The sequence below is a fragment of the Danio rerio genome, chromosome 8 (assembly GCF_049306965.1).
Source record: "Danio rerio strain Tuebingen ecotype United States chromosome 8, GRCz12tu, whole genome shotgun sequence".
In the NCBI taxonomy this organism is placed as follows: Eukaryota; Metazoa; Chordata; class Actinopteri; order Cypriniformes; family Danionidae; genus Danio; species Danio rerio.
In genome coordinates, this window is record NC_133183.1 from 54,464,048 (window position 1) to 54,488,258 (window position 24,211).

General features: G+C 37.6%; 2 protein-coding genes across 3 annotated transcripts in view; both read left to right on the top strand.

Moving 5' to 3' along the window:
* The window catches only part of grk5l (G protein-coupled receptor kinase 5 like), an 821,722-nt gene that overhangs the window by 150,369 nt on the left and 647,142 nt on the right, over window positions 1-24,211 (top strand). The gene's annotated exons all lie outside the window — the stretch shown is intronic.
* aebp1b (AE binding protein 1b) overlaps window positions 1-24,211 on the top strand; it is a 41,123-nt gene that overhangs the window by 12,537 nt on the left and 4,375 nt on the right. Inside the window, exons 4-17 of one of the 2 annotated variants that reach the window (XM_690930.10) lie at window positions 3,580-3,849; window positions 3,938-4,042; window positions 4,132-4,224; window positions 4,586-4,669; window positions 9,981-10,040; window positions 10,238-10,291; window positions 11,386-11,472; window positions 17,383-17,492; window positions 17,588-17,727; window positions 17,839-17,923; window positions 18,366-18,510; window positions 22,600-22,688; window positions 22,890-23,013; window positions 23,142-23,338. In XM_690930.10, coding sequence (XP_696022.6) covers window positions 3,580-3,849; window positions 3,938-4,042; window positions 4,132-4,224; window positions 4,586-4,669; window positions 9,981-10,040; window positions 10,238-10,291; window positions 11,386-11,472; window positions 17,383-17,492; window positions 17,588-17,727; window positions 17,839-17,923; window positions 18,366-18,510; window positions 22,600-22,688; window positions 22,890-23,013; window positions 23,142-23,338 — 1,643 coding nt within the window. The remainder of the gene's footprint in view (window positions 1-3,579; window positions 3,850-3,937; window positions 4,043-4,131; window positions 4,225-4,585; window positions 4,670-9,980; window positions 10,041-10,237; window positions 10,292-11,385; window positions 11,473-17,382; window positions 17,493-17,587; window positions 17,728-17,838; window positions 17,924-18,365; window positions 18,511-22,599; window positions 22,689-22,889; window positions 23,014-23,141; window positions 23,339-24,211) is intronic. The other variant, XM_005167251.5, reaches the window with a different exon arrangement.

Here is a 24,211-nt window from a genome sequence, read left to right on the forward strand (position 1 = left end):
CAAAAATTAATGCTTTTTAAATGAAAAACCTCCAGTGACCTAAACACCTGCATAAAAAACATGAAAGATAGGGTAACACTTTATTTTGATGGTCCATTTGAGTATTAGTAGACTGCTTAATATCTGTGAATACTTTTCCTTTAACTGACATTGGCTATAAGAAACAAGTACATGTCAACTTACACTAACCCTAAGCCCAACCTAACAGTCTACGTATAATCTAATTAGAATTAGATGGCATGTAGACATTTTGTAAAATATAATTTGAATAATATAAATAATAAATAAATATATATATATATATATATATATATATATATATATATATATATATATATATATATATATATATATATATATGTGTGTGTGTGTGTGTGTGTGTGTGTGTGTGTATATGTGTAGCGCCACCTAGGTGTATTAAGTTTAAGATACCGCTCCAGGTTCAATACACTAAATGCAGAGCAGCCTCATAAGAATCAATCAACTGCCTCCAGGTTTCGGACCGAACACGGTCTTCTACAAACCCTTGGTACCTGTCCAATGAATGATCACCAAGAGCAATGAATAATCGCCCACACAATTAAGCCAAGTACCGAAACTGAAAAGCCCTCACATCGGTCAAATCACGACAATAACCGTAGTATGGGTTTTTCCCCACTCGCCTCATAGCTTTGCTAGCTTTGTTCCATTGCTCCGGGTACATCCTCTGGAGCAACACCCAAGGGAATGTTGGGTTTTCGTTTATTGCTCTGACGATCACGTCCAGAGATGTCAGTCCGGACCCTGCTGCTTGTGCCAGAACAACACACACCCTGATGGCGCGAGCTGGCATGAATTCGAGCCAGCAGCGCATGATGCGCGGCATTGCCTGATCGTCCACAAAATAACAGAAATTTGCCCGCGTTAATTGAATGTCAGTCACGTTAAGAGCCTCTCCAATACACGGAATGGTAGGCATCAGTTCAACGATCATTCGCGTGACCTTGGCTGTTGACAGCGTCCCCCTGCGAATGACACGATTGTTAGAATTATTGAGCCAACTGCTATGTCTCTGCACCTGTGTTCTAACAGCAATCCGGACAGAATGTGTAAGAACCGCAGTTGCTCCCTGAGAGTTACTCTATTGGCCCAATTACCCTGCTGTGCGTCCCACACGTTAGCACCTGCAGGGGCATTTTGCCCTGCCCTGCAAATCTGTTCCAGTCCGTCTGTGAACCAGAATGCCTCGCGTAAAGCTGTGATGTTACCCATTAATCGTCGAAGCTCTACTCTGGGAGGCTCCTCAGGCAAGATCAGATCTTTGGGTAGCCTGGGCACCATGACCTTCATGATTAGCTGTTGTTTTCTCAGGTTCATTTGGTTGAACCTGAGATAACAGACAAAACTTGCCGTGGCAGTCAATATGACAGAACTCCAAATGACAACACTCGTTGACAGCGATCCAATGAGCTGCGATTGATTGGCGAACTCCTGCCACAAGTCTCTTTCAAATCCTCACTTTCACTTTAAATCGCCAGCTGATGAGAGGCAACTCTCACATAGTCAGAGGAACCACCAAATATCCCGGCTATTTGTGGTGCTATCAGCTCCTCTTAGACTCTTTCAGCATCGTCTCATCCTAAACTGACAGTCTCTCTTTTTCTCCGACTTATTTTCCATTTAACCGTCCCTCTCCGGAGTTCAGTTAAAATCCTCTGTACTGTCAGTTAACACTTTAGGCATTTAAAAAATGCCTACTCACTCTGTACTGACTAATAACTGACACTGGTAACTTATCTGATAAGAACACACAGCAAACTCATAACAAACAAACAAAACAAACTCAAAGTAATCAAAAATGTGTTATTCACACGCGATATGTATTACAGTCTCGTGTTTTTACACTCCGTCAAAGTTACGCAATCATTTCAGCCGCGCAGCACGTCTCTGCTTCAGTTTCCAAAGCTGCCAGTTGTCAATCAACCCCTCCATCTCCCATCCAAACAACCAATCACACTTCACACTCCAGACCGGAGGGTGGGACTAAACACATATAAACCAATCATAAGGGAACACCTAACAAACTTGTTAACCCCTTGCATTTTAGTGAAGGTTGATCAAACTTGCTATCTGGTCATGTTCTCAAAGGCTGTTTCTCAATTCCAAGAACGCAGAGAACGGACTTGTGTTCTTGTGGAGACCGGTCTTGCCGGGTGTCCTCGGAAGAACGAACTCAGGAGACCGTGAGGGCAGAGAACGCGTCCTTTGAGAATTGAAATGATGCGTTCTTCCTGATGGTCACATGACCTTCACGTGTTTTAAATGGTAAATTATTTAAACATTACAGCCTTCATACAACGATTTATTGTTTTTCCCCTTTTCAAAATATATACTATGCATGAAAACATTATAAATATATGTTGCACAATATAAATAAAACAGTTTTTAATACGAATTTCAGCAAACAAACACCCTTAATGTGTTTATTCCTTTATTAAGATGTCCATGGTAATGTTTATATTCACAGTTTCATTTAGTGAAACTCCTGAGGTAAATGAGTTAAATCTCTGAACTTTAATAATAAATCTAAATAAAATTCTGCGCTTCCCACCTCCAGTCGCAATGACTTCTGGGACTTCCAGAGCGAGTTCGGTGCTCAAGTCTGCATCGTTGCGTCCTCGATATCAAGATCACATCCGGGAAGTTTCAAGCGTCCTCCGTACTTGCGGTCTTGAGTATTGGAACTGAACTTAGACAGCTGATGATGACGTTTCACGAGAACACGAGGATTGAGAAACAGCCATTGACAGACACGCATATCATTACACATTAACATTAGGATGTATATATTCACGCATTTTAGATTTAATTCTGTTCTAGAACTAATATAATAGATAATTTATAAATAAATAAATAAATATATATATACATATATATATATGTATATATATATTTATTTATTTATTTATATATATATATAGGCCCAATCACAGCCATAATCACTACACTTGAGTGACTGTGTGCAGAATTAAAAGAAGATTCAGATTCGGATAGGTGGTCAAAAGTGCATTTCACCGGATTGCTAAAAGGAGCTGCTAAACACCACTTGCTTTCCACTTGTGAGATCATTCATAAAAAGTGGAACACACTGCTGAAGCAAGCTGCCATTTGCTAAAATAAATTTGTATTAGACTACAAATGAGTTTCTGAAATAGGGCATGGCTGCTTCATTCTCATCTAGCTTCGTGAATGTTTTATTTTATGAATATAGCATTTAATGTGTTTTAATGTAATCCTATTCAAAGCAACATATAATGATGCAAAAACTTTGGATGATATATTACATGTGTTGGCAGATTGGTCTTTTCGCATGAACAATTCCTGATTGTTTGGATAATAATTTTTAAGACACCCAGTATAACTGATGGTCTAAAATATTTGTTAAACGCTAAAAGTAAAAGCATATAAATGTATCAAAACTGTTAAAAGTAATAATTAATAATTTCACTAGTCAATTCATAAAGTAGCTTATTCACAAAGCGTGTTTAACTGATCTGGTGGATTGATCTTTATTTTATTCCTCTCTCCACGTCCTTTAAGTGAAGAGGATGCGTAGAGACACTGACAGGAAAGGAAGAGAAAAACGACTGAAAGAGCCCAAGCCTAGCAAGAAACCCAAAGCTTCCAAGCCCACCAAGAAACCCAAGAGTGAGAAAAAGGGCAAAGGTGAGAAGGGCGGGAAGAAGAAAGGCAAGAAGAACAGGGAAGAATCCACCACTGTAGCCACAACCACTGTGGCCCCCACAACCACAGTACCCATGGAGTATGAGGAGTTTTACGACCCTGAACCCGACCAGTACTGGGATGAAGGTTAGAAATGCAGTCTCATTAAAAGACAAATGCTTGATTATTTATAACAAATCTACAAAATCACACAAAGATTATTTGGCATCCACAGATTTTCCTGCAGAGACGACAACAGTGGCAAGAACTACAACCACCCCGACAGAAAAAACAAAAGATTTCATTCCAGACATGGATGAGTATTCCCAACCTGACTCATGTGAGCATACAGTATCACCACTGATGTTTGTGTACATTAACAGCAGTTTTGTTCATTATGACCAGCATATTTATCTAACTTGTTTGAAGATGATGACTATTGGAAGGTGGATGAGCCCACGCCAACGACTTCTGTGATCGCCGGTCGTCCAGCTGACGATGATGATTACTGGGATGCGAGATGTGAGTCTTCAACTAATAATCCTTTTGCATTAAGATCTGTGTAGATTCATAACTTTCTAAAGCATCCAGGTTATAAAATGTTCCAAACGAACTATACTGAGAATCACTGTGCCACAATGAATCAATTTTCAAGATTTCAGTTTTTATCCAAGCATGTCCAGATCATGTGATTTGCCATGCTGTGTTTAGATGAACACCAGAATGTTGTGCAGTTTTTTGGTGTAGTCCAGTGATTTAAAGCACACAATATATTTGTAATATTTATTCTTAATTAATATGCTTACTTACATTTGTTCACAAATAATTCATAGTTGAGCTAGTCACATTCTGTTAAACTCTAAGGATATTTCTTGTCTGTCAGCAGTGGAGATGGTGGAAAACCTGCCTTTCCCTGATGGCAAAGAGATCAGCTCTACTGACAATGACTGGCAATACACAACGACAGGTACTGTAAATCAACTGTTCCTGTATCTTCCTGAGATAAAATGACTTCGTAAACAGTCTATGAAATGTTCTTGTGCCACATCTGTTTCACTTTTAATTACAGACCCTATTTTGTTATTTTAATGACAGCTCTAAAATGTTAAAACAGACCTAAAAGTAGGTTTAATGGGCAGTTGGGGTAATAGGTTTCTGCTGTCTGACTAGTTTTTTTAAAAATAGATCTTTTAATCCCAAAGGAGTGGCTTTAAGCATCCTGCGAGTCAAAGTGTGAATCACATAAAATATTTACCATTATATACACCCATCTCATGAATGTTCTTGTTTAACAATGAAAAATCTGCAACGTCTGCTGTGGTTCTTTTAAACGACAATGGAACAGCAGTAATAGACATTTGGCAAACATTTTATGAATCTTTAAGTTTCTCTGGTTTAGATAACAAAAAGCCATTTCAAAAGATGTTGAATGAATGGTAAATCAAAACAAAAGATTTTCACTTCACATATTGAAATGAACAAAAACAACGGTAATACATTTTGAATTAGATGTACAATGCATGATTTGTACATTATTTTGAATAAATCAACACTGACGTAAAATTGTAATGTAATTTGACACTAACAAATTTTTTTTAGGTTTGTTGAATTCAAAACAAATTCAGAAAAACACCTGTGTGTTAAAATATTTTAACTGGTTGAATTTAGGTAGACAGGAATGGTACGAACATGTGTACTGGCAAAGAACTAGCAAAATTGCGATGATTGCACTGGTTGAGGTGTCTTGTTTTTGTGTTGTTGTTTTTTTGTTTTTTTTTGGTGTAGTGTTTTAATTTTCCAATTGGATTAATATGAGCTGTGTGGCACAAAGCTATTTTAGTGAAACAAAGCAATATGTTACTGTCAGAATTTGGCTATTTGTTTTACCATTTTTTTTCCGTTTACAAAAATAAGTATGTTGTGTCAAGTTTATGTAGTGGCTATGAAGAGTGCATATACAGTTAAAGTCAATATTATTATTCCCCCTTTGAATTTTTTTCTTTTTTAAATATTTTCCAAATGATGTTTAACAGAGCAAGAAAATTTTCACAGTATATCTGATTATATTTTTTTCGTCTGGAGAAAGCCTTTTTTGTTTTATTTCGGCTAGAATGAAAGCAGTTTTTAATTTTCTAAAAACATTTTAAGGTCAATCTTATTAGCCCCTTTAAGCTATTTTTTTTTTCCGATAGTCAACAGAACAAACCATCGTTATACAAAACTTGCCTAATTACCCTAACCTGCCTAGTTAAGGCTACGGTTACTAAAGTAACCCTTCGTTCCCCAAGGTGGGAACTTCAATGCTATGTGGAAACTTCCACTATAGGGATTTCATCAGAAACCAATCATCTAAAAGAGTATAAAATCGGGCCAATAAAATGCCAATGAATTGGCGGCATCAGCGTGCACAGCTGGCATCAATGACAATTAGTCATGCTATAAAGACGCAGCTAGTGCAATGCTCGACATCCTGTTCAGCTGAGGAGACTATTAAGCTCAACAGCTAAGGGACAATTGTGGCGAAGGTACATAGCATTTCCGTTCCTCCCTCCGGGGAACGAAGGGTTAGTTTAGTAACCGCAGCGTTCCCCTTCGGATGGGGAACTCCAATGCCATGTGGAAACTTCCACTATGGGGAAATATATGGAAAACACGAGAGAACCTTACCAAATCTCTGGCGAAGGGTGTGCCATGCAGTAGAGTGTGCGCACCTACAACGCCCTGAGATGCAGGCTTCCAACGTGTCCCCTGGCCCTTACTTACCTGTTCAGGTTTAGCTATATTTTTTGGGGAGTTGAAAATAACCCAGTAAAATAGGGTTGTTAATACGACAGTACATTGGGAAAGCGTTCAGTCCTGATAGGGAGGACGCTGCAGAGCTCACTTGTTACCCAAGAGAGGGGAGACCTGGTGACAGCCTGTGGAGTAGCCCCGAAAGGGGGGAGCAGATGTAAGAGGATGGTTTGCGGGGAGGGAAGACACAAGCCTGTTGTTGGTGTCCCAGGGGAAATCCTCCAGCCGACACAGACAAAAAGTTCATTGGCTTGGTTCAGTCAGAAGCACCACTGAAAAATTCCATCATCCAAGTTAAGTTTTTGAAGGAGTTTATGAGCTCACAGAGCTGGATGCACCTCCGAAAGGATCTAGTGGACTCAGACATGGACCAAAACGTATCGACGCAGTTTTTCAGCCTTCATAAAGCACATAACCACAGGTATTTTCTTAATAAAATCCATGTTAGCCATTTAGCAATAAAGCTAGAGCCACCGGGCGGACAGAAGCCCTACCCGTCACGCGGATCCGCATCTGTTTTGAAGTGAATTTGACGTGCGAATGAGGCAGATTTGATGTGCGAATGATGCGGGGTTTGACGCGCGAATGAAGCTAGAAAACTCAAATGTTCACGCGGCTATTTACGTGCGAATATCGCGATTTATCCACCTGTTCCACGTCTGGTGTGAACACAGCATTAAAGTTTAAGCATGCGAAATTCTGTCTTGCGGCTCTGCGAAAAGGGGCGGGATTAAACAAGCTTATTAGACACTTTTAAAAGCGAGCGATTGCTCCATGTTTTAAATTTCTGGTCTCACCCAGTCAAGTAATGCGATTTCACAGGTCAGAGTTCACCAAGCTTGAACTTTTTTTTTTTTTTTTTTTAAGATTTATTTCTGGCCTTTTTGCCTTTATTATTAGATAGGCCAGATTTTAGACAGGAAGCGAAGTGGGAGAGAGAGACAGGGGGTAGGGTAGGGAAATGTCGTCGAGCCGGGATTCGAACTCGCGACGCCTTAATGTGCTATTGCACCATATGTCGGCACGCTAACCACTAGGCTATTGCGCCGACTCCAAGCTTGAACTTTTCACCACAGCAACGGCAAAACCTGAAGCATGACCCCGCGTTTCCGGTTTGACGCATTCAGGTGCGTATGAATGAAAGTCTATGGAAGGAAAAGCCCAGTGTGACCGCAGCTTAAAGATGTGTTTAAACACAGTCACATCACATGAAAATAGTGTATGAATATAGTCAGCCTCTAATTATAAAAATTATAATTTTTATAATCACTCTACATAAAACTACTTTAATTGACATTCTTCCTCTGTGCATATCAGTGACAGTCACCAAATTAGCATTTCAAATAGGGTATTTGAGCTGAAGCTTCACATGCACACTCAAGGCACATATCAGAGACGCACTTTACATCTTTTTCAATTGTTTAAAAGGGAGCAATAGGCCCCCTTCTGGGGTTTTTAAAGCACTTTACTACCACTTTTTAAACCAACACAATTATAGTCAACAGTACAAATCAAGCACAACAAACAAGTAAAAAAAAAAAGATAATAAAGTACTGTAGATATACAATCGTTGAAATTGTGCCTATGACATGTTTTCGTCATGGAATTCAACAACCAGAATTCTGTGCAGGATACACAGGTGTCCTCAGGGCCGGCCCGTGGCATAGGCAGTATAGGCAAATGCTAAAGGCTGATTTAAACTTCTGCGTCAAATTTAAACTTCTTCGCCGAGGCCGTCGGCGTCGCTGACGTGCACCTCTCAAAAATTGTAACTACACGTCGCAACGACGCGTAGCGCAAGCTCTGTGATTGGTCGGCTTGGTAGCGCTGACGAGTCTGGGCGGGACCGAGAGCCGCGCGAATGGCAAGAGCTGGACGCGAGCCTAATGTAGCGATTGTTTACAAGTGTGGAGTCTCGTGAAGGAGCTCCGGATGGAACGTTTTGTTTTGTGTTTACCTCATAGTTAAAGTTGTTGCACGTCCGCCGGTTTCTGCCTCAAAATGAGCGAGTTTGAGCCACTTGTACATCCCGGAAGTGTTCAGGAAAACAAAACAGCACAGAAGAAACTCGACACAGAGGAACATTTACACCTCACTGCCAACGAGCGTTTCGGAAGTGTTAATGCAGACCAACAGAGACAGCGCGCAGAAGTATAAATGCACAGCCACGCGCGTTGCATGCGCCGTGGGTTACGCCGGTCACTTGACGCAGAAGTATAAATCAGGCTTAAGGGCGCTGTACGTCCAGGGGGCGCCAGAAATGAGCGCGGTTAAGTTGGTTTTGTTTTCAATATTCCTGACACATTCAGTGATAGATGGCAATAACTCAAAAACCTCTTACCCTAAAAAGATCTAAAGTGTGTTTCCTACAAAAAGATAAAGCTAGTTATGTTTAACAGCTGTCTTTTTCGTTTTTTTTCACTCGATATAACGAGCACTGCTCCGTTTAGCCGGAAGAGCTGTGCTCGCACGGAGTGGAGCTCTCCGTAAGGGACCGTCGGAAAAGTGCTTCTTTTTTTCGTTTTTTTTTTTTTTTGCTCTATCCTGCTTGTTTTTTTTTATAACACAACTAATTTTCTCTTAAATGAGCACAACAGTTACTAAAGTAGTCGAATGCTTCATTCATTCATTCATTATAGAACTGTGCATTCTTACATTAACACCTCTGTTCTCAAACAAAACACAATGAGAGATTCATTTGCTGCTCTTCACTAAATAACTAGTAACTTTAATCAATATGCAAATACAATTAAAAGTTAATAGCTTTATTTAATTTCTGTATAGGCCATTGATTTTAATAGGTTAAACCTTTTATTTTATTGTCAATATTTTCTATTGTTTGCTATGTATTCTATCATTTGAAGCTATGTGTTGTCCCATATTTTAACATCCCAACGTTGATACATATGACATATCATTGCTAATCATTAAATAGCTATAGTTCTATCTGTTAGTTTTACGTCAGCTAATGTTATGGAAGGGCATAGATGTTTTGGAAAATAGTAATATTAATGTAACTACCCCATCATTCCTTCCTCAAGCAAATGTGTAAATTTTAGATCTATTCAGCAATAATGTTAATTGCATTGGCATATTTATCTGACATTTTCCCAGCTTGTAGTAGTCGATCAAAAAGCTGTTTAGTTTCTTATGACTTTACACTAGCAGTGGAATTTACTGCGATGTGACGGGGCGCCATCTGAAATCTTGCCTAGGGCGCCAAATTGGTTAGGGCCGGGCCTGGGTGTCCTAATGTGTTTTTAAAGAATGATGGCGATTTCCACTTTTTCAATATACGGCTTCAAGTTGAGTTTGCATGAGTTTGTGTTCATTTACAGCAAATTACTGTTCATTCAAAGTCACAGTCTTTGTTAATGTGTGTTCATACATGAGAACACTGAGATGTCGAACTGGATCCTAATTTGGTCATTTACATTATCTGTCTGGTAGCAATTTTAACATTTAATACTTTTCTATTGTCCCAGAGGAACCCACTGTGCCTCCATTTGAAAACAGCTGGTATGAAGAATATGAATACGGACATGGTACATCCTTCTTTTTTACTCTGTTTTGAAAAGACAAATATACAATTACACATCATGAGAGATGTTGGCATCCCTTCCATCTTACTGTACAAATTTACTTAATTGATCGATTGGAATTATTTATCATATGCCGTTAAGATGTATTTATTGTTGTCTAAGACGTGTGACTGTGACTATAAACTCTGTTTTGTTAACAGAAAAGAAACTAGAAGAGGAGAGAGAAAGACTGAGAAAAGAACAAGAGGAAAAAGGTACAGTGTTTTTTATATGCTGTATTGTTTATAGTTAATATTTAAGAGTGCTATTGTACTGATTATAATATGTTCTTAGCCACTAACTGACAACAAATTTAGAAAACCACAACTGCCAGTAACTATTTTATAGAAAGGTTATATTGTTTTTCAGTCTACCACAAAAATACTGTAGCAATTTGACTGAATTGACCAACAAGCATTTATTAGCAGCTAAGAGTTCTAACTGTAAACGAATGTGGACTTTTTGTGTGGTTTATTCATAAACTAATTTCAAGAGGATCACGTGCTCATAATCAACACGGCTGGCTCCTTGTTAGCTCCGTAATCAGCCCTATTAGATGATTACGGAAGCATTATAAATAACCTGAGTTTTTCACTCCAGTTATCTTCGTCTTGAAGCTCCCTCCCTTTCCACCCCTACATCCTCCCACCTTTTCTGATCGGGCGACACGGTGGCCCAGTGGCTAGCACTGTTGCCTCACAGCAAGAACACCGCCAGTCCAACCCATCGGGTCGGTTGATGTTTCTGTGTGGAGTTTGCATGTTCTCCCCGTGTTCGCGTGGGTTTTCCCCGGGTTCCCCGGTTTCCTTCCACCGTCCAAAAACATAAACCATAGCAATCGACTAAAACAAATTATCACCCAATACAACCTGAGTTTACACTTCTCACGGTGACAAGCAGGGGAGTTCTCGAGACCTACCTGACCTCGAATTCCCCTCTCGCCCTTCTAACAGGAGGGAGCCCCGGGCTCGAGGATATTACAAGCTCAGGGTTCTCTCCCGGGACAGCATGCCAAATACGCTTTATTGATTATCAGCTAAGTGTGAACTCTTGAAAAACATTATAAACACTCCACATCATTTTTTAACTACATATGTCATAAGGTGTCATAAAATCATTTACATTATATTAAGCCACGTAAGTCTTCATTTCTTGGGTTCCCCTAAAATTCTGATCATATCTTGATGAATAATGGGTAAGGGAGGCTCTTGACTATCTGGAAGTCAAATTATGTAATCTATGTCTTTGCACATATCCATTGTATCAATAGTAAACACATTGTTTTTTTTACAATGTATTGTCTCCTCAGAAAGGGAAGAGAGGAAGCGTCTGGAAGAAGAGGAGAGAGAACGCAGGATTTACAGACCTCCACCACGTGTCTACAGAGAGCCTAAAAGTAAGTGGTTTGACTCAGCTTGGGCATACACTGTAGCCAGATGAAATGCTTGCTGTTTGTTGATTTCCTTTATAGCAGAGATGCCCAATCTAGTGCCCGCGGGCCAAAGTTGGCACATGGTAACATTTAAATTCGCCCACCGTCCCACCTGAAAAGAGAGAGAGAATTATGAGGATGGTTTATAGACTGTTATTTCTTAATAAAAAACTAACTGAAATATTAAATTCTGTAAATTAATCAGTTGTTTTTATATATATACATACTGCCACGTGGCGGTTAGAGACATCAGTGAGTAAATGAAGGCAAAGGCAGATTCTGTTTGACTTGTGGATTCAGCATTGAACTCCACTGTGTTATAAAATTTTTTTTTATTGTAATCAGTTCTCATTTTAAATTATACGGCATTAGTTAATACAATTTAAAGTAATGTTTTCATTTTATTTTCGTATTAAGTTTCGGCCCAATGATATTTTTGGCTCTCAATGGCATTTGTTTTTGGCCCTTCACACGAAACAGTTTGGGCACCCCTGTTTAATAGATAACATAAGACTACGCACAGATAGGACATAATGATAGTGAAAAATATTATTGTGACATGCAAGAATCTTATATAAGAGCACTAAAGTGATGTAATACTGTAGTTCTCTCAGCTCTGACCTCTGGCTGCAGTTCTTTCCAAACATAATATTGGCATTCAGTTCAGTGTTTTGTGTTTGAGTGTCACTGTTCAAGTGCATTTGAGATGTGAAAACATTTTGGAAGATTGTACCTTTTTTTAAGTCAATGCAGATGCTGAACCTTGCCCAAATCCTGCTCTAGTTTCACAGCTGGATCTTGTCAAAGAAAATTCCAAATGTCCTCCCAGCTCATGAAACAGATACATTGATACAATCCTTCATCCGAATGCACAATTCCCTGAATTAAGACACTTAGAACGAAAGTTCATTGTATCCTGACGACACCAAAAGCTTATTTTGCATTGCTAATTCGATGTAGTTTGCAATTATCTTGACAGGTATATAATATAAACAAGTATTTTAAGTATCTCTTTTCATTATGTAACTCACTTTAGGAATAGGCTGCTTTATGCATTGGAATTCTAGATAATTGATTTACAACAAATTTAACTAAGATTTCCTTGACTTTCCCCGTAAGGCTTTCTTGACTTTCTTTGTTCAGTTTAGTTTTCTCTTAAGAAAATTGGGATGTACTTATTGTTGCACCATGGACAGTTTTAAAATAGTGTTAAAACAAAGCCTCTGTTGTTTTAACAGACTTCTATGACAAGTTAAAGGGATATTTCAAAGGTATTTCTTTGGATTTACTAAAATATTTTCTTTGCGAATCATGTGTTGTTTGATGTGTTTAATATCAGCTGCATTTTTTTTTTTATCCAATCCAACTTTTTATTTATTTGTTCTTAGATTGCATAGGTATACACGTCTTGGTGAAAATATATTTGTGATAAAACTAAAACAAATTTCTCTTGGCTGCATTAAAATAAATTTGTGATAAAACTAAAACCAATTTCTTTTGACTGCAGAATTGAAGACGAGACTCTTAAGTCAGGGTTTACTACAGAATCTGGATCAGTGCTACATGTGTCAAGTTTATAGCAACATTCTTTCATGCTTTCAACAAACAAACAATTTTTTAAGGTTTTCTGTTAGGAAAATGCACAGCTTTGGTAGTCATAAGTAGTGAAATTTACTTGAACCATCATAATTGGTCTCAAGAGTATTAAGATGCTGAGAAGTTGGACAGGATATTCCGTCTTACAATCCCAATCCATTTTGAACAGCTTGTCAATGAAACAAGTGAAATGGTGACTGAATGGTGATGATTTTCCACCACTTTTTAAAAGCCGTCCAATAGACTTAAGATGCTGGTTTTTTGAATAACTGGAAGTTCTTTAAGTTCATTTGCGTTTAACTCTAGGTCATGGACATTTACTTATTTTGGTCTCAAAAGAAAAATAAAGCACTGGAGGTTTATACAGATTGGAAAGTCTCATCAAATCATGTCACAAGTTTTTGTGCAGAAAGCTAACAGCCCAAAAATTAAAGCTTAAGGGCTGATAAGATACAAGCAAGAACCAACTTTACACTGCACTAAGGGTGCTTTCACACCTACACTTTTGTTTCGGAACGTATCTCGTTTGCCCAGTTAGCGCGTTTCGTTTGGCATATGTGAACAGGGCAATCGCGCTCTGTTCCGCACCAAAGTAATCGCTCCGAGATCGCTTGATTGAGGTGGTCTCGGCTCGATTGAAACGAACCCTGGAGCGGTTCGACTGCAGTGAGAAAGCAATCTGATCTGAGCGCGGTTATATCACAGTGTTTCATGGATATGTAATAGGCTTACGGCTATATGAAGAGAGAATTATGAGTAGGGCGGGAAGTTTCGCGAGTCTCCGGATGCCCGCAAACGAGTGATGATCTCCCGGTAATCTCGCGTCTCCCTCCCGGTCCTCAAATAGGCATCGTCGCGCACCCTTCTCACCCGCGCGCGCGCACCGTCAATCACCACCAAACCACCACCTCTCCTGACAGCTGAGCGGGACGCTGCAAAATAAACCCTGATACTCTGACCAATGTAAAGAGAGTTTACTCACACGTAACTTGTTTTAGCTCTTATGGTCCGATTAGAAACTTTGCAGTGTGAAAGCGAACCGCTCCAAGAGCAAAGAGCAACAATGTAACATTTGTAATCTCTGTTTCGGAACAACTAAATCGACTCACAGGTGTGAAAGCACCCATAGACCACCCTTTGCTCTTTACTGACAAGCTTAAATGACAAACATGTTGATGAATCACAAGGAAAAGATACAATAGCAACTGTTCATGCTTCATTTATTTTGCTTCAAATACTGTGATTTAATATTGGTGATAAAAAAGGCAAATCATAATTGCAAAATATTTCAATGCCACTGATGATTAACCTGCTACATTTATTCCAGTCTGTATTTAATAAAATTGAAAGTGAACAATTACAACTTAAAATCCTTCATTCTCATCTCCAATCTTGATTCTTAGAAAAAGAAAACAGCATTAACATCAATTTCTCATTATTACATAAATAGCTGAATGTAACTTGTATGTAAAACATTGAAAAATGAAACAGGAAATCAAATACAGTTGATCTCTCCCTCTGCTGGCATTCAGAAGTTTGTTTTACAAGGTTTTTCTCAATATTTTCAATTTATTAAAAGACATTAGCATGTAGAAAATGGCTTGTGTCGCAAAACAATTGCATCCAACATCAGAGTGCCAAGGTTTAATTTCTCACAACTTTCTACATACTTCAAGGCATATCAGGCACATAGCCAGAGGGTTTCGGGTGGTTCAGAAGACCCACCCCTCACTGACAAAGGTCCAGAATTTGTCCTGTACATGATGAGGTCATTTGTCCTATTTTGTCTGCTATACCATCATAAATAGTGAAAATAACCCATCAAAAAAGACTTTAAGACCAAGTGGAACCCTCTGTTGGCTGTCGCTTCAGCGGGACTTCAGCTGTCTTAATCAGTTTTGGCCAATGCTAACAAATGTTTTTATTTTAAAATCTGATTTTTGCTACTATATTGTTTTAAATAAAGAAAACATTTTACAAGTGACTTTTATTAAACATTTTTGACCTTATTCTTGAAACAAAAAATTACCATGAAGCACTAAAGCAGACCATATTAAAATTCATTTGAATACTATTTTGGCTATTGTTGTTATCCATGAGTTTTCAAATGTACCTTTTTTACAAGAGAGGCTAGAAAGCTCTATGTTATTATTATTATTATTATTATTATTATTATTATTATTATTATCATTATCATAATTTTTTTATTCAAATGGCCAAATTGTAACTGAGGAAAGTCAAATGTGCTGGCTAGTTTGTTATTTGCCTAATAAATAACAATGAGCCACAGTTTTTAATTTAAAACTTTGCAAAAAACAGAAATGTGCGCACATCTAGAAAAATCTTGAAGGCAGGTGCACGATCAAAAAACAAACATAAGTAGCAAAAGATTCAAAGTAAATCGGCACACTCCCACTTTAGCTCTCAAGAAAATTTTATTTTGTCAAAATTACAAAAACACTACGTTTCGACCGACATGGTCTTCATCAGGTGATGAAGACCATGTCGGTCGAAACGTAGTGTTCTTGTAATTTTGACAAAATAAAATTTCCTTGAGAGCTAAAGTGGCAGTGTGCCGATTTACTTTGAATCTTTTGCTAATTTAAAACTTTAACATTCTTTTTTTCTAATGAAATATGTTGTAATACATTTGTATTTTTAAAAATAAGTGTTTTTCATAGTTTTTTATTCTAAATCATTTGGAAATATATTTGGTACTTCAAAAAAGGACAGGGTGACACAGTGGCGCAGAAGGTAGTGCTGTCGCCTCACAGCAAGAAAGTTGCACACGTTTCTGTGTGGAGTTTGCATGTTCTCCCTGCGTTCGCGTGGGTTTCCTCCGGGTGCTCCGGTTTCCCCAACAGTCCAAAGACATCTCACCATATTTTATTGACAATATAATGCAGTGTGAATATGTGTAATAGTGTGAAAGTGATACATGCAAAAATGGCTTGCCATATCAATAAAAAAAAAATACTTTTTGTAAAATTGGCCATATCATAGCAAGTTTAAGTCATGGAATTCATCGATAGCCATATTTTGAGAAAAATAATGCTTAAAAAGTAATTATTGCATTTCTATAAGTCTGATAAACATGAAAAGACAGAGCTACAAAATCACAGAACACAGCTTTTGGCCAAATTTAGGGCTTGTATAATTTTCTTTTATGCTCGAATTATTTAAATGTAACATTCAACTTTTTAAATAAATTAAATCCTTTTTAGATAAATCTAATTGGCATGAGGAGATATAGCAACAATCTTGAATGCAGAAGGCACATTTTGACCAAATTTGGGCCATGTAGCTTGATCGGCCTAGGAGAAGATATGTTTGGTTTCAAGGACAGAGTAGTATAACAGTATGTTGACTTTCTTAAGCTAACATAACAACAATTGTCCACTGCTTGGTTTTTCAGTTTTTCTTGAACAGGCAGAAGTGCTTTGTCACAATCAGCTAAAGAACTGAAGAGCATCAAAATATACATAATAATGAAAATTAAAACATATAATTAGGAAACTTTCAAAGATTAAACCCAGCCGTCTTCAGAAAAACAATAATTGTTTCAAATTTAATATTTAGTAAGCTTCATAACTGAAATGTCTTGTAATGAAAATGCTAGCACTGTGTCCATTAAATGCAGCGATAACAACTGTTCAATACTAAGTGTGTGTGCATAGAAAATAGACTCACTCAGAGACTTACATGGTCATTATAAAAGTATGTTCTATGTAGTATGAATGTGAGTAGTATGAATAAAACTCAAACCTACTACATTTGCCATTTGTCATGATCACATGACCTATCCCCGTCAGTTGCGTCTTTTTATTCCCATTGGTGAATTCTCTTGCATGGCATTATAGGATAGTGTAGCGTCCATTGAATTTGTTCTTTACAATCTCACTAGAAGTAGTAGGTCATCCAGGTACTTCTCGCATACTGTTTTTCATACACTGTGAATTCAGACATACTACTCTGCTCGCATACTGTTTTTCATATATTATATAGTATAGAAGAATGCGCTTTTGGACACAGCCACTATCTTTTATTTCCATTGTTTGACAAAAATTTAAAGTTAAAACGATTTCCACCTTCACCGGCAGCAGTGCTCATTTGTCATACTGTCAGTCCACAGCTGTGGATATATACACACACACACACTTGACCTTCTGCTCCCCTCACAAGTGAAATGGGGCTACATTCCGAAATCAGCAATGCATTATGAAAAAGCCCACTTTCATCCATCCAAGTCACCACCACCTGTTTTTCTTTTTTATTCAGTATGTCCTCCCTTGGGTATGGAGTCTCATCGCATTGACAATGACCAGTTACTAACATCCTCTGTTTTTCAACATCGGTATGGGTCACACAGAGCTCGTCTTAATATTCAGGTACAAACATGTGGAGAGATATGCACTTCTACACTTTTACTGGCAGCTGGACCTTTGATTTCATGTCAGTGTGAGCATTTTACTTTATTTAACAGGCATCTGGGGATGACGATGATATGAATGGTGGAGCATGGTGTGCTAACCCTGAAGAGAAGGTCCACTGGATTGAAGTGGATGCACGTACACTAACAGAGTTCACAGGGGTGATCACTCAAGGACGAGATGACCCCTTAGAGTAAGGCAGATCCTAAAAACCTAGAAGCCATGTGGTTAAGTGAACTGTCAAATCAAAATCTAATCTAAACATTGTACAAATACATTGCTTGTTAATGTTTTGTTGTTTCAGGAGTGACTATGTGTCTACCTACTATGTGGCATTTAGTAATGATAGCAGAGAGTGGACTTTCCTTCATGATGGGTATGCTGAATGGGTAGGTTGCCAGATTAGAGACCACAATCATTTTTCTCCATATCTATTTTTTATGTACACAGTTATTATTTGATCTCAAAGTCATGTGAAATATGAGGAACACATTAAACATGTAAAAAGGGGGTTGGGGAAATGTACATGTAAAATCCATGGGATCACATTTGAACTAAAATGTGGACAGGTGGAAAAAAAATATAATGGAATGGTGTCACATGAAAAAATTCCAAAACCAAATCTTTCATGAGTTGCAAATATTAAATATGTCAAACTGCACAAGATTATGTGAAAGCAAAGTTGTTTTTTATCTGTAGGGGAAAGCTAAATCTCACCTAAATATTAAAAATATCACTAAATACAAAAACACTCATATTAAACTATATAAATACATTGACGATTAGTTTCAGTTGAAATGTACTCATGTTCTGCTTTCTCTCTGTCCTCAGTTATTCTTTGGTAACTCAGATAAAAACACCCCAGTATTGTCTCAGTTTATGGAGCCGGTAGTGGCACGTTACATCCGTATCTTGCCACAGAGCTGGAATGGTACCATGTGTATGAGGATGGAGATTTTAGGCTGCCCAGTACAAGGTAAGCTATTCACAACCTTTTATTAGACTCATCGCTGAAGTTCATAGGAAGCTTTGAGAGTGTTTTCGCAACAGATGATGACACAACCATGCGTTGGTATTGCAGGAATTCAATCTTCATTTATTTCTCTGCTATAAAGTTCCCTGCGGATTAACCCTAGAGCAGGGGACACTAAACATGTTGCTGGATGGCTGGTGGGTAACACTTTATTTTAATGGTCCATTTGAGTATTAGTAGACTGTCTGCTTAATATCTGTTGATACTGCTCGCTCAACAAACACTTAACTGACTATTAAAAACTGTGTAAGTACATGTAAACTAACATCAACCCAAATCCCAACCGAACAGTACTTATAATCTTATGAGAATTGCTTGGCATGTAGATGCAGTGTAACTTAAATTCAACAAATGGACCATCAAAATAAAGTGTGACAGGTCGGTGTACTGTAGAGTTTAGGCCCACTTGGTCAAACTGCATTTTGGGAATCATGCCTCACATGCGGAGTTCCCTTCCTCTAACACAGGGGTCGGCAACCCAAAATGTTGAAAGAGCCATATTGGACCAAAAAAAACAAAAACAAATATGTCTGGAGCCGCAAAAAAATTAAAAGCCTTATATAAGCCTTATAATGATGGCAACACATGCTGTATGTATTTATATTAGCTATATTAGCCTACTATAAAAATGACTTCGTTGGCTACAAATACATACTGAGCCTTCATGATTAAATGTTCATTTCCCTGCAGTGCATCCTGTAGAGAATGACGCGCCACGTGACTACTCTGTTGTACGATGCCGTCTCAAGTTTAACTTAATTACAGTATATTAATGAATTATGTTTAATGTTCAAGTTTAACTTCATTACAATATTAATGCATTATGTTTAATTATCAGGTTTAACTTCATTACAATATTAATGCATTATGTTTAATTATCAAGTTTATTAATGAATTAATGAAATTATTATTAATGAAATATGTTTAATGTTCAAGTTTAACTTCATTACAATATTAATGAAATATGTTTAATGTTCAAGTTTAACTTCATTACAATATTAATGAAATATGTTTAATGTTCAAGTTTAACTTCATTACAATATTAATGAAATATGTTTAATGTTCAAGTTTAACTTCATTACAATATTATTGCATTATGTTTTGCTTTGATGAAATTAAAGAAATGCAATAAAGAAATCAGATTTTTTAATTTTTTATTTTTATTTTGAAGATTCAAAAAAACAACATCAAAATGAACGTGCACAACGTGCCCCTTATCTGGGCAACAAACAGTGCAATAAAACGCAGCCTGCCATTTCCATTTCAAGATGAGCTCGAGTCATTCCTGGGAATGTGCTCAACAAGGAAGGGTCAATCTCCAGGGGTGTGTGTCAAGGAAAGACAGTCTCGTTTTTTCCTTTCGCAACTCGCAAAATCTGCTCCCAAATGCAGTTTGCATATCAACGATCGCACCTTGTAAATAATCACCGTTGAGTGAGTGATCGGGATGGGCTTCTTTGAATTCTCTCAGGGAGGGAAAATGAGAAAGCGTGCCCCGCTGTACATCTTTGGCAAAGACAGCTTGCACTCCATGGCGCATCACAGCCGCCGGTTTGTTTACAACAGCTACCTGCCTGGCATCCCGCCCTGCTGATAGAAACGTGTGTCGCAGGCTATGACGCAAATCTTCGTTGACAGAAATGTTGAAATTAAATATTCTACACACTTTTACAGCATTGGAAAACGTTAAGATTGTTTGTCCTCCTATAGAAACCATATTTAAAAAATATATATATATTTACCTCCCTCATCGTTTTCCATTTTCAAACATTTTTTGAAAAAGTTCCAGGGAGCCACTAGGGCAGCGCTAAAGAGCCGCATGCGGCTCTAGAGCCGCGGGTTGCCGACCCCTGCTCTAACACCATGGTATGGAGGCCGAGAGAGCTTAATGCATTGCAATTTAAGAAAGCACATGCAATTACAAAAAACACCAGCAAGTTAAGAAACAATCTTCATCAATTTGACAGCACACGTGTTGCAAATTAGTCACAACCCAAACAACTGAAGAAACGCGCAGCAAATTGGTCACAACACTTGCAAATATTCACGTAACACAACGGAAATGTTTCTAGGGAACCAAAAAACATGACAGACGCTGTTGAGATATGAATGTGTTATTATAATAGATATGTGTTGTTATGGTTTATTATGTCGTGTAATCAGGATAATAAAATAAACTAAATACAACTCGCCTTTCAAAGACCACCAATCATTTCACTGTGCAACAGTCAAAGCATAATAACACATCCATATCTCAGCAGTGTCCGCCATGATTTTTTCAAACATTTCCGTTGTGTTACGTGGATATTTGCAAGTGTTGTGACCAATTTGCAGTGCGCTTCTTCAGTTGTTTGTGTTGTGATCAATTTTCTGCATGTTTCTTCAGTTGTTTGTGTTGTGACCAATTTGCAACATGTATGCTGTCAAATGGATAAAGATCGTTTCTTTATTTGCTGGTGTTTTTTTAATTGCATGTGCTTTCTTAAATTGCAGCTTGTTAAGCTCTCTAGGGAGTTTGCATGAGTTTCCTCCGGGTGCTCCGGTTTCCCCCACAGTCCAAAGACATGCAGTATTCACCTTATTCTCAGCTGACGAGCGGGCGCTGCCATTTGAAACTTTTTGTCTCGCGACTTCCGGTCACATTCACTTCCATTCATTTTTTGACGTTAACAACTGCTCGTTACGCTGCTTGATGTTGCAATTTAATATTTTCTTATTATATTATGCTACTTGGTCTGTGTAGTCATGCAAACATTTGTTTGTTGAGCATGTAGTTTGGCCATTTTCTGCCGTTTATTATTCCTAGTCATTTCTCCCATAGGCGACTGAATCGGAAGTTCTAAGACAATCGCGAAAACAGGCGCACTTCAGCATTTTAGAATAAGGTCAATAGGTGATTTGAGTAAGCTAAATTGTCCATAGTGTATGTGTATGAATGAGTGTGTATGGTTTTTCCCAGTGATGGGTTGCAGCTGGAAGTGCATCCGCTGCGTAAAAACATATGCTGGATAAGTTGGCGGTTCATTCTGTGGCGACCCCAGATTAATAAAGGGACTAAGTCGAAAAGAAAAAGAATGAATGTATTAGACTCTCTCGGTCATGATACCATGGGCCCTATCACACACCCGGTGCAAATCAAATCACTTCAAATCACTTTTATTGTCACATCATCAGCATCACGTGTGCTATGATGTGTAAAAAGCAATAAGGCACAAGACGTGTTTGGCATGATGCGTTGCTATTTTCAGACCAACGCAATCCTAATTTTCACGTTTTGCACCACATTGTTTAAATAGCAAATCCATTTGCGCTGCTTTGTAGACTCGGGTGTTCCGGTCTAAAAAAGAGGTGTGTTAAGGCGCATTATTGGTGCGTTGCTATTTTGAGAAACTGAAAAGGCCTGCGCAATAGACCAGCTGAAAGTTAGTTATGTGCCTTAAACATGTACAGTACACATTGCTCAATACACACGGGTTGTACAGAAGTACGCAAAATATATTTAGACATGAAAATGAATTAAAGGTTTAAAATAGTACAAAAATTACTATTTTCTCCATTCTCCATCATCTCCATGCCTTCTTCATCTCGGGGTGCTTTTTTCCATTTGTTCATGACAACTTGCTTTTGTATAATGTTATTATTATTAGTAGTAGTATTTATTATTTGCTTATCTATATATATATTTTTTTTCTTCTGTCTTTTTGCTGTGCTTATTCTTACATTTGATTCTAGGTATCCATCTTTGAAGAGAAATCTCCCAACAGTTAGCAGGGAAAACCAGGGCAATTTATAGGCACAGCTGAAAAAAGCAACTACAATTCCCTCTGATACAAAAATGTACATTTTAAACAGGGTATACTAAATGATCCAATGGGTATTTGGACCTGAAACTTCACAGACACATTCTGCAGACACAAAATACTTATTTTACAAATGTCAAAAGACCAATGTTTGAGACCTTGTTACTAATCATTCTGCCTGGATAAACATTTTCTAAATAAATTCATTATTGTGCATTTATTTTTAACTCAGATCCTCTTAGTCAACACCAGAGTGAGAATGAAGTGACACGTCGAGATAACCTGGACTACACCCATCACAACTACCTAGACATGGAGAAGGTGATGGAAAGCAGCATGAAGTCTCAAGAGTTCATAAGTGGCCAAAAGGGGGGGAAAAAGGCATTTTTAAAAGAGAAAATGCAAAACATTAATATTTGCAGCACAAAATATTTGAAACATAGAATTAGTTAAAACTTTAAGTAGACTTAGAGATTAAAAAAGGGAGATAATCACTTCAAAATTGTCTCTTTTTTGTCACAGCTAATGAAATCCATTTCTGATGAGTGTCCCAACATCACCAGATTCTACAGTTTGGGCAAGAGCTTTAAAGGTCTGGAAATTTATGCCATGGAGATTACTGATAACCCTGGGGTCCACGAAACAGGTATGGAACAACAGAGTAGTTATGAACACATTTTTTTCCCTTTTTGTTTAATTACATAAAAAAGGACAACCAAGCATTGCAAGTGTGCGCATCATTCAGTTGATGAACATATTAATATGTTTCCTCAGGAGAGCCAGAATTCAGGTACACAGCTGGCTATCATGGTAATGAGGCTTTGGGACGAGAGCTGCTTCTAATGTTCATGCAGTATTTGTGTAAAGAATATAAAGATGGCAACCCTCGAGTTCGCCACCTAGTGGATGAAACACGAATCCATCTGGTTCCATCAGTCAATCCTGATGGCCATGTGAAAGCTTTTGAGAAGGTGCGTTTAAAATATGTATACGGTAAAAATTTTAAAAGTGCATGTAATTTCAGCAATTAGGAATTGCTCAAATAATGACTATGATAATGACTTTCCTAAATCTTGCATTTTACAATTAACAGGCTATTGAATTTAGCATTTAGGAACTGAGCATTTAGAAAGTGAGCTATTTACTTAAAATTGAGTTAATATATTTAATGCTAATAATGCATAAAAAGGTCATTCTGGTCAATTAGCCAAGGTCAGGTAAATAAAGGTTAGGTAAACTAGTAAATCCCCGCTAAATGGCTTAATACAGATAGTCAAACTCAAAGCTAAGCATGAATAGTGAAAATTTGATATGCCAGACATTTAAACCAACAAAACAATATTTTGATAGTTTCAGATTTGGTGTCTTTAAGAATTCCACCATTATAGTTTATAGTTTAACAGATAACATACAAACCCCTGATTAAGAAGCGATTAAGCCTAAGAAAAGTGAGTGAGTGCTTATGTGTCTTAACATTGATTTGTATTTTTTACTTTATGTATTGTATTTACATAACTTATATTTTTGTGCAAAATATATTTGTCAGCATATTAAAGGCACATTTGAGCAGAATTAGTAATTGTGTAATTAAATCTTTTATTATATGAAATGTCAATTTGTTTTCTATAACGTTATATGTGGAGTCTCTTTGTCCAATAAGAAAAACAGTGTACGTTAAAATTTATTACAGCTTATCTTTAAACTTCGATTTGTTTTAAAATTATCTATGTAAAATGTATGTAGATAATGCTTACTAGGGTTGGACGATGTCTAATGTGATACATCGCGATGGACGATGGTATCATCATCATAGGCAATAGTGAATTAATTATTTATGAATAATA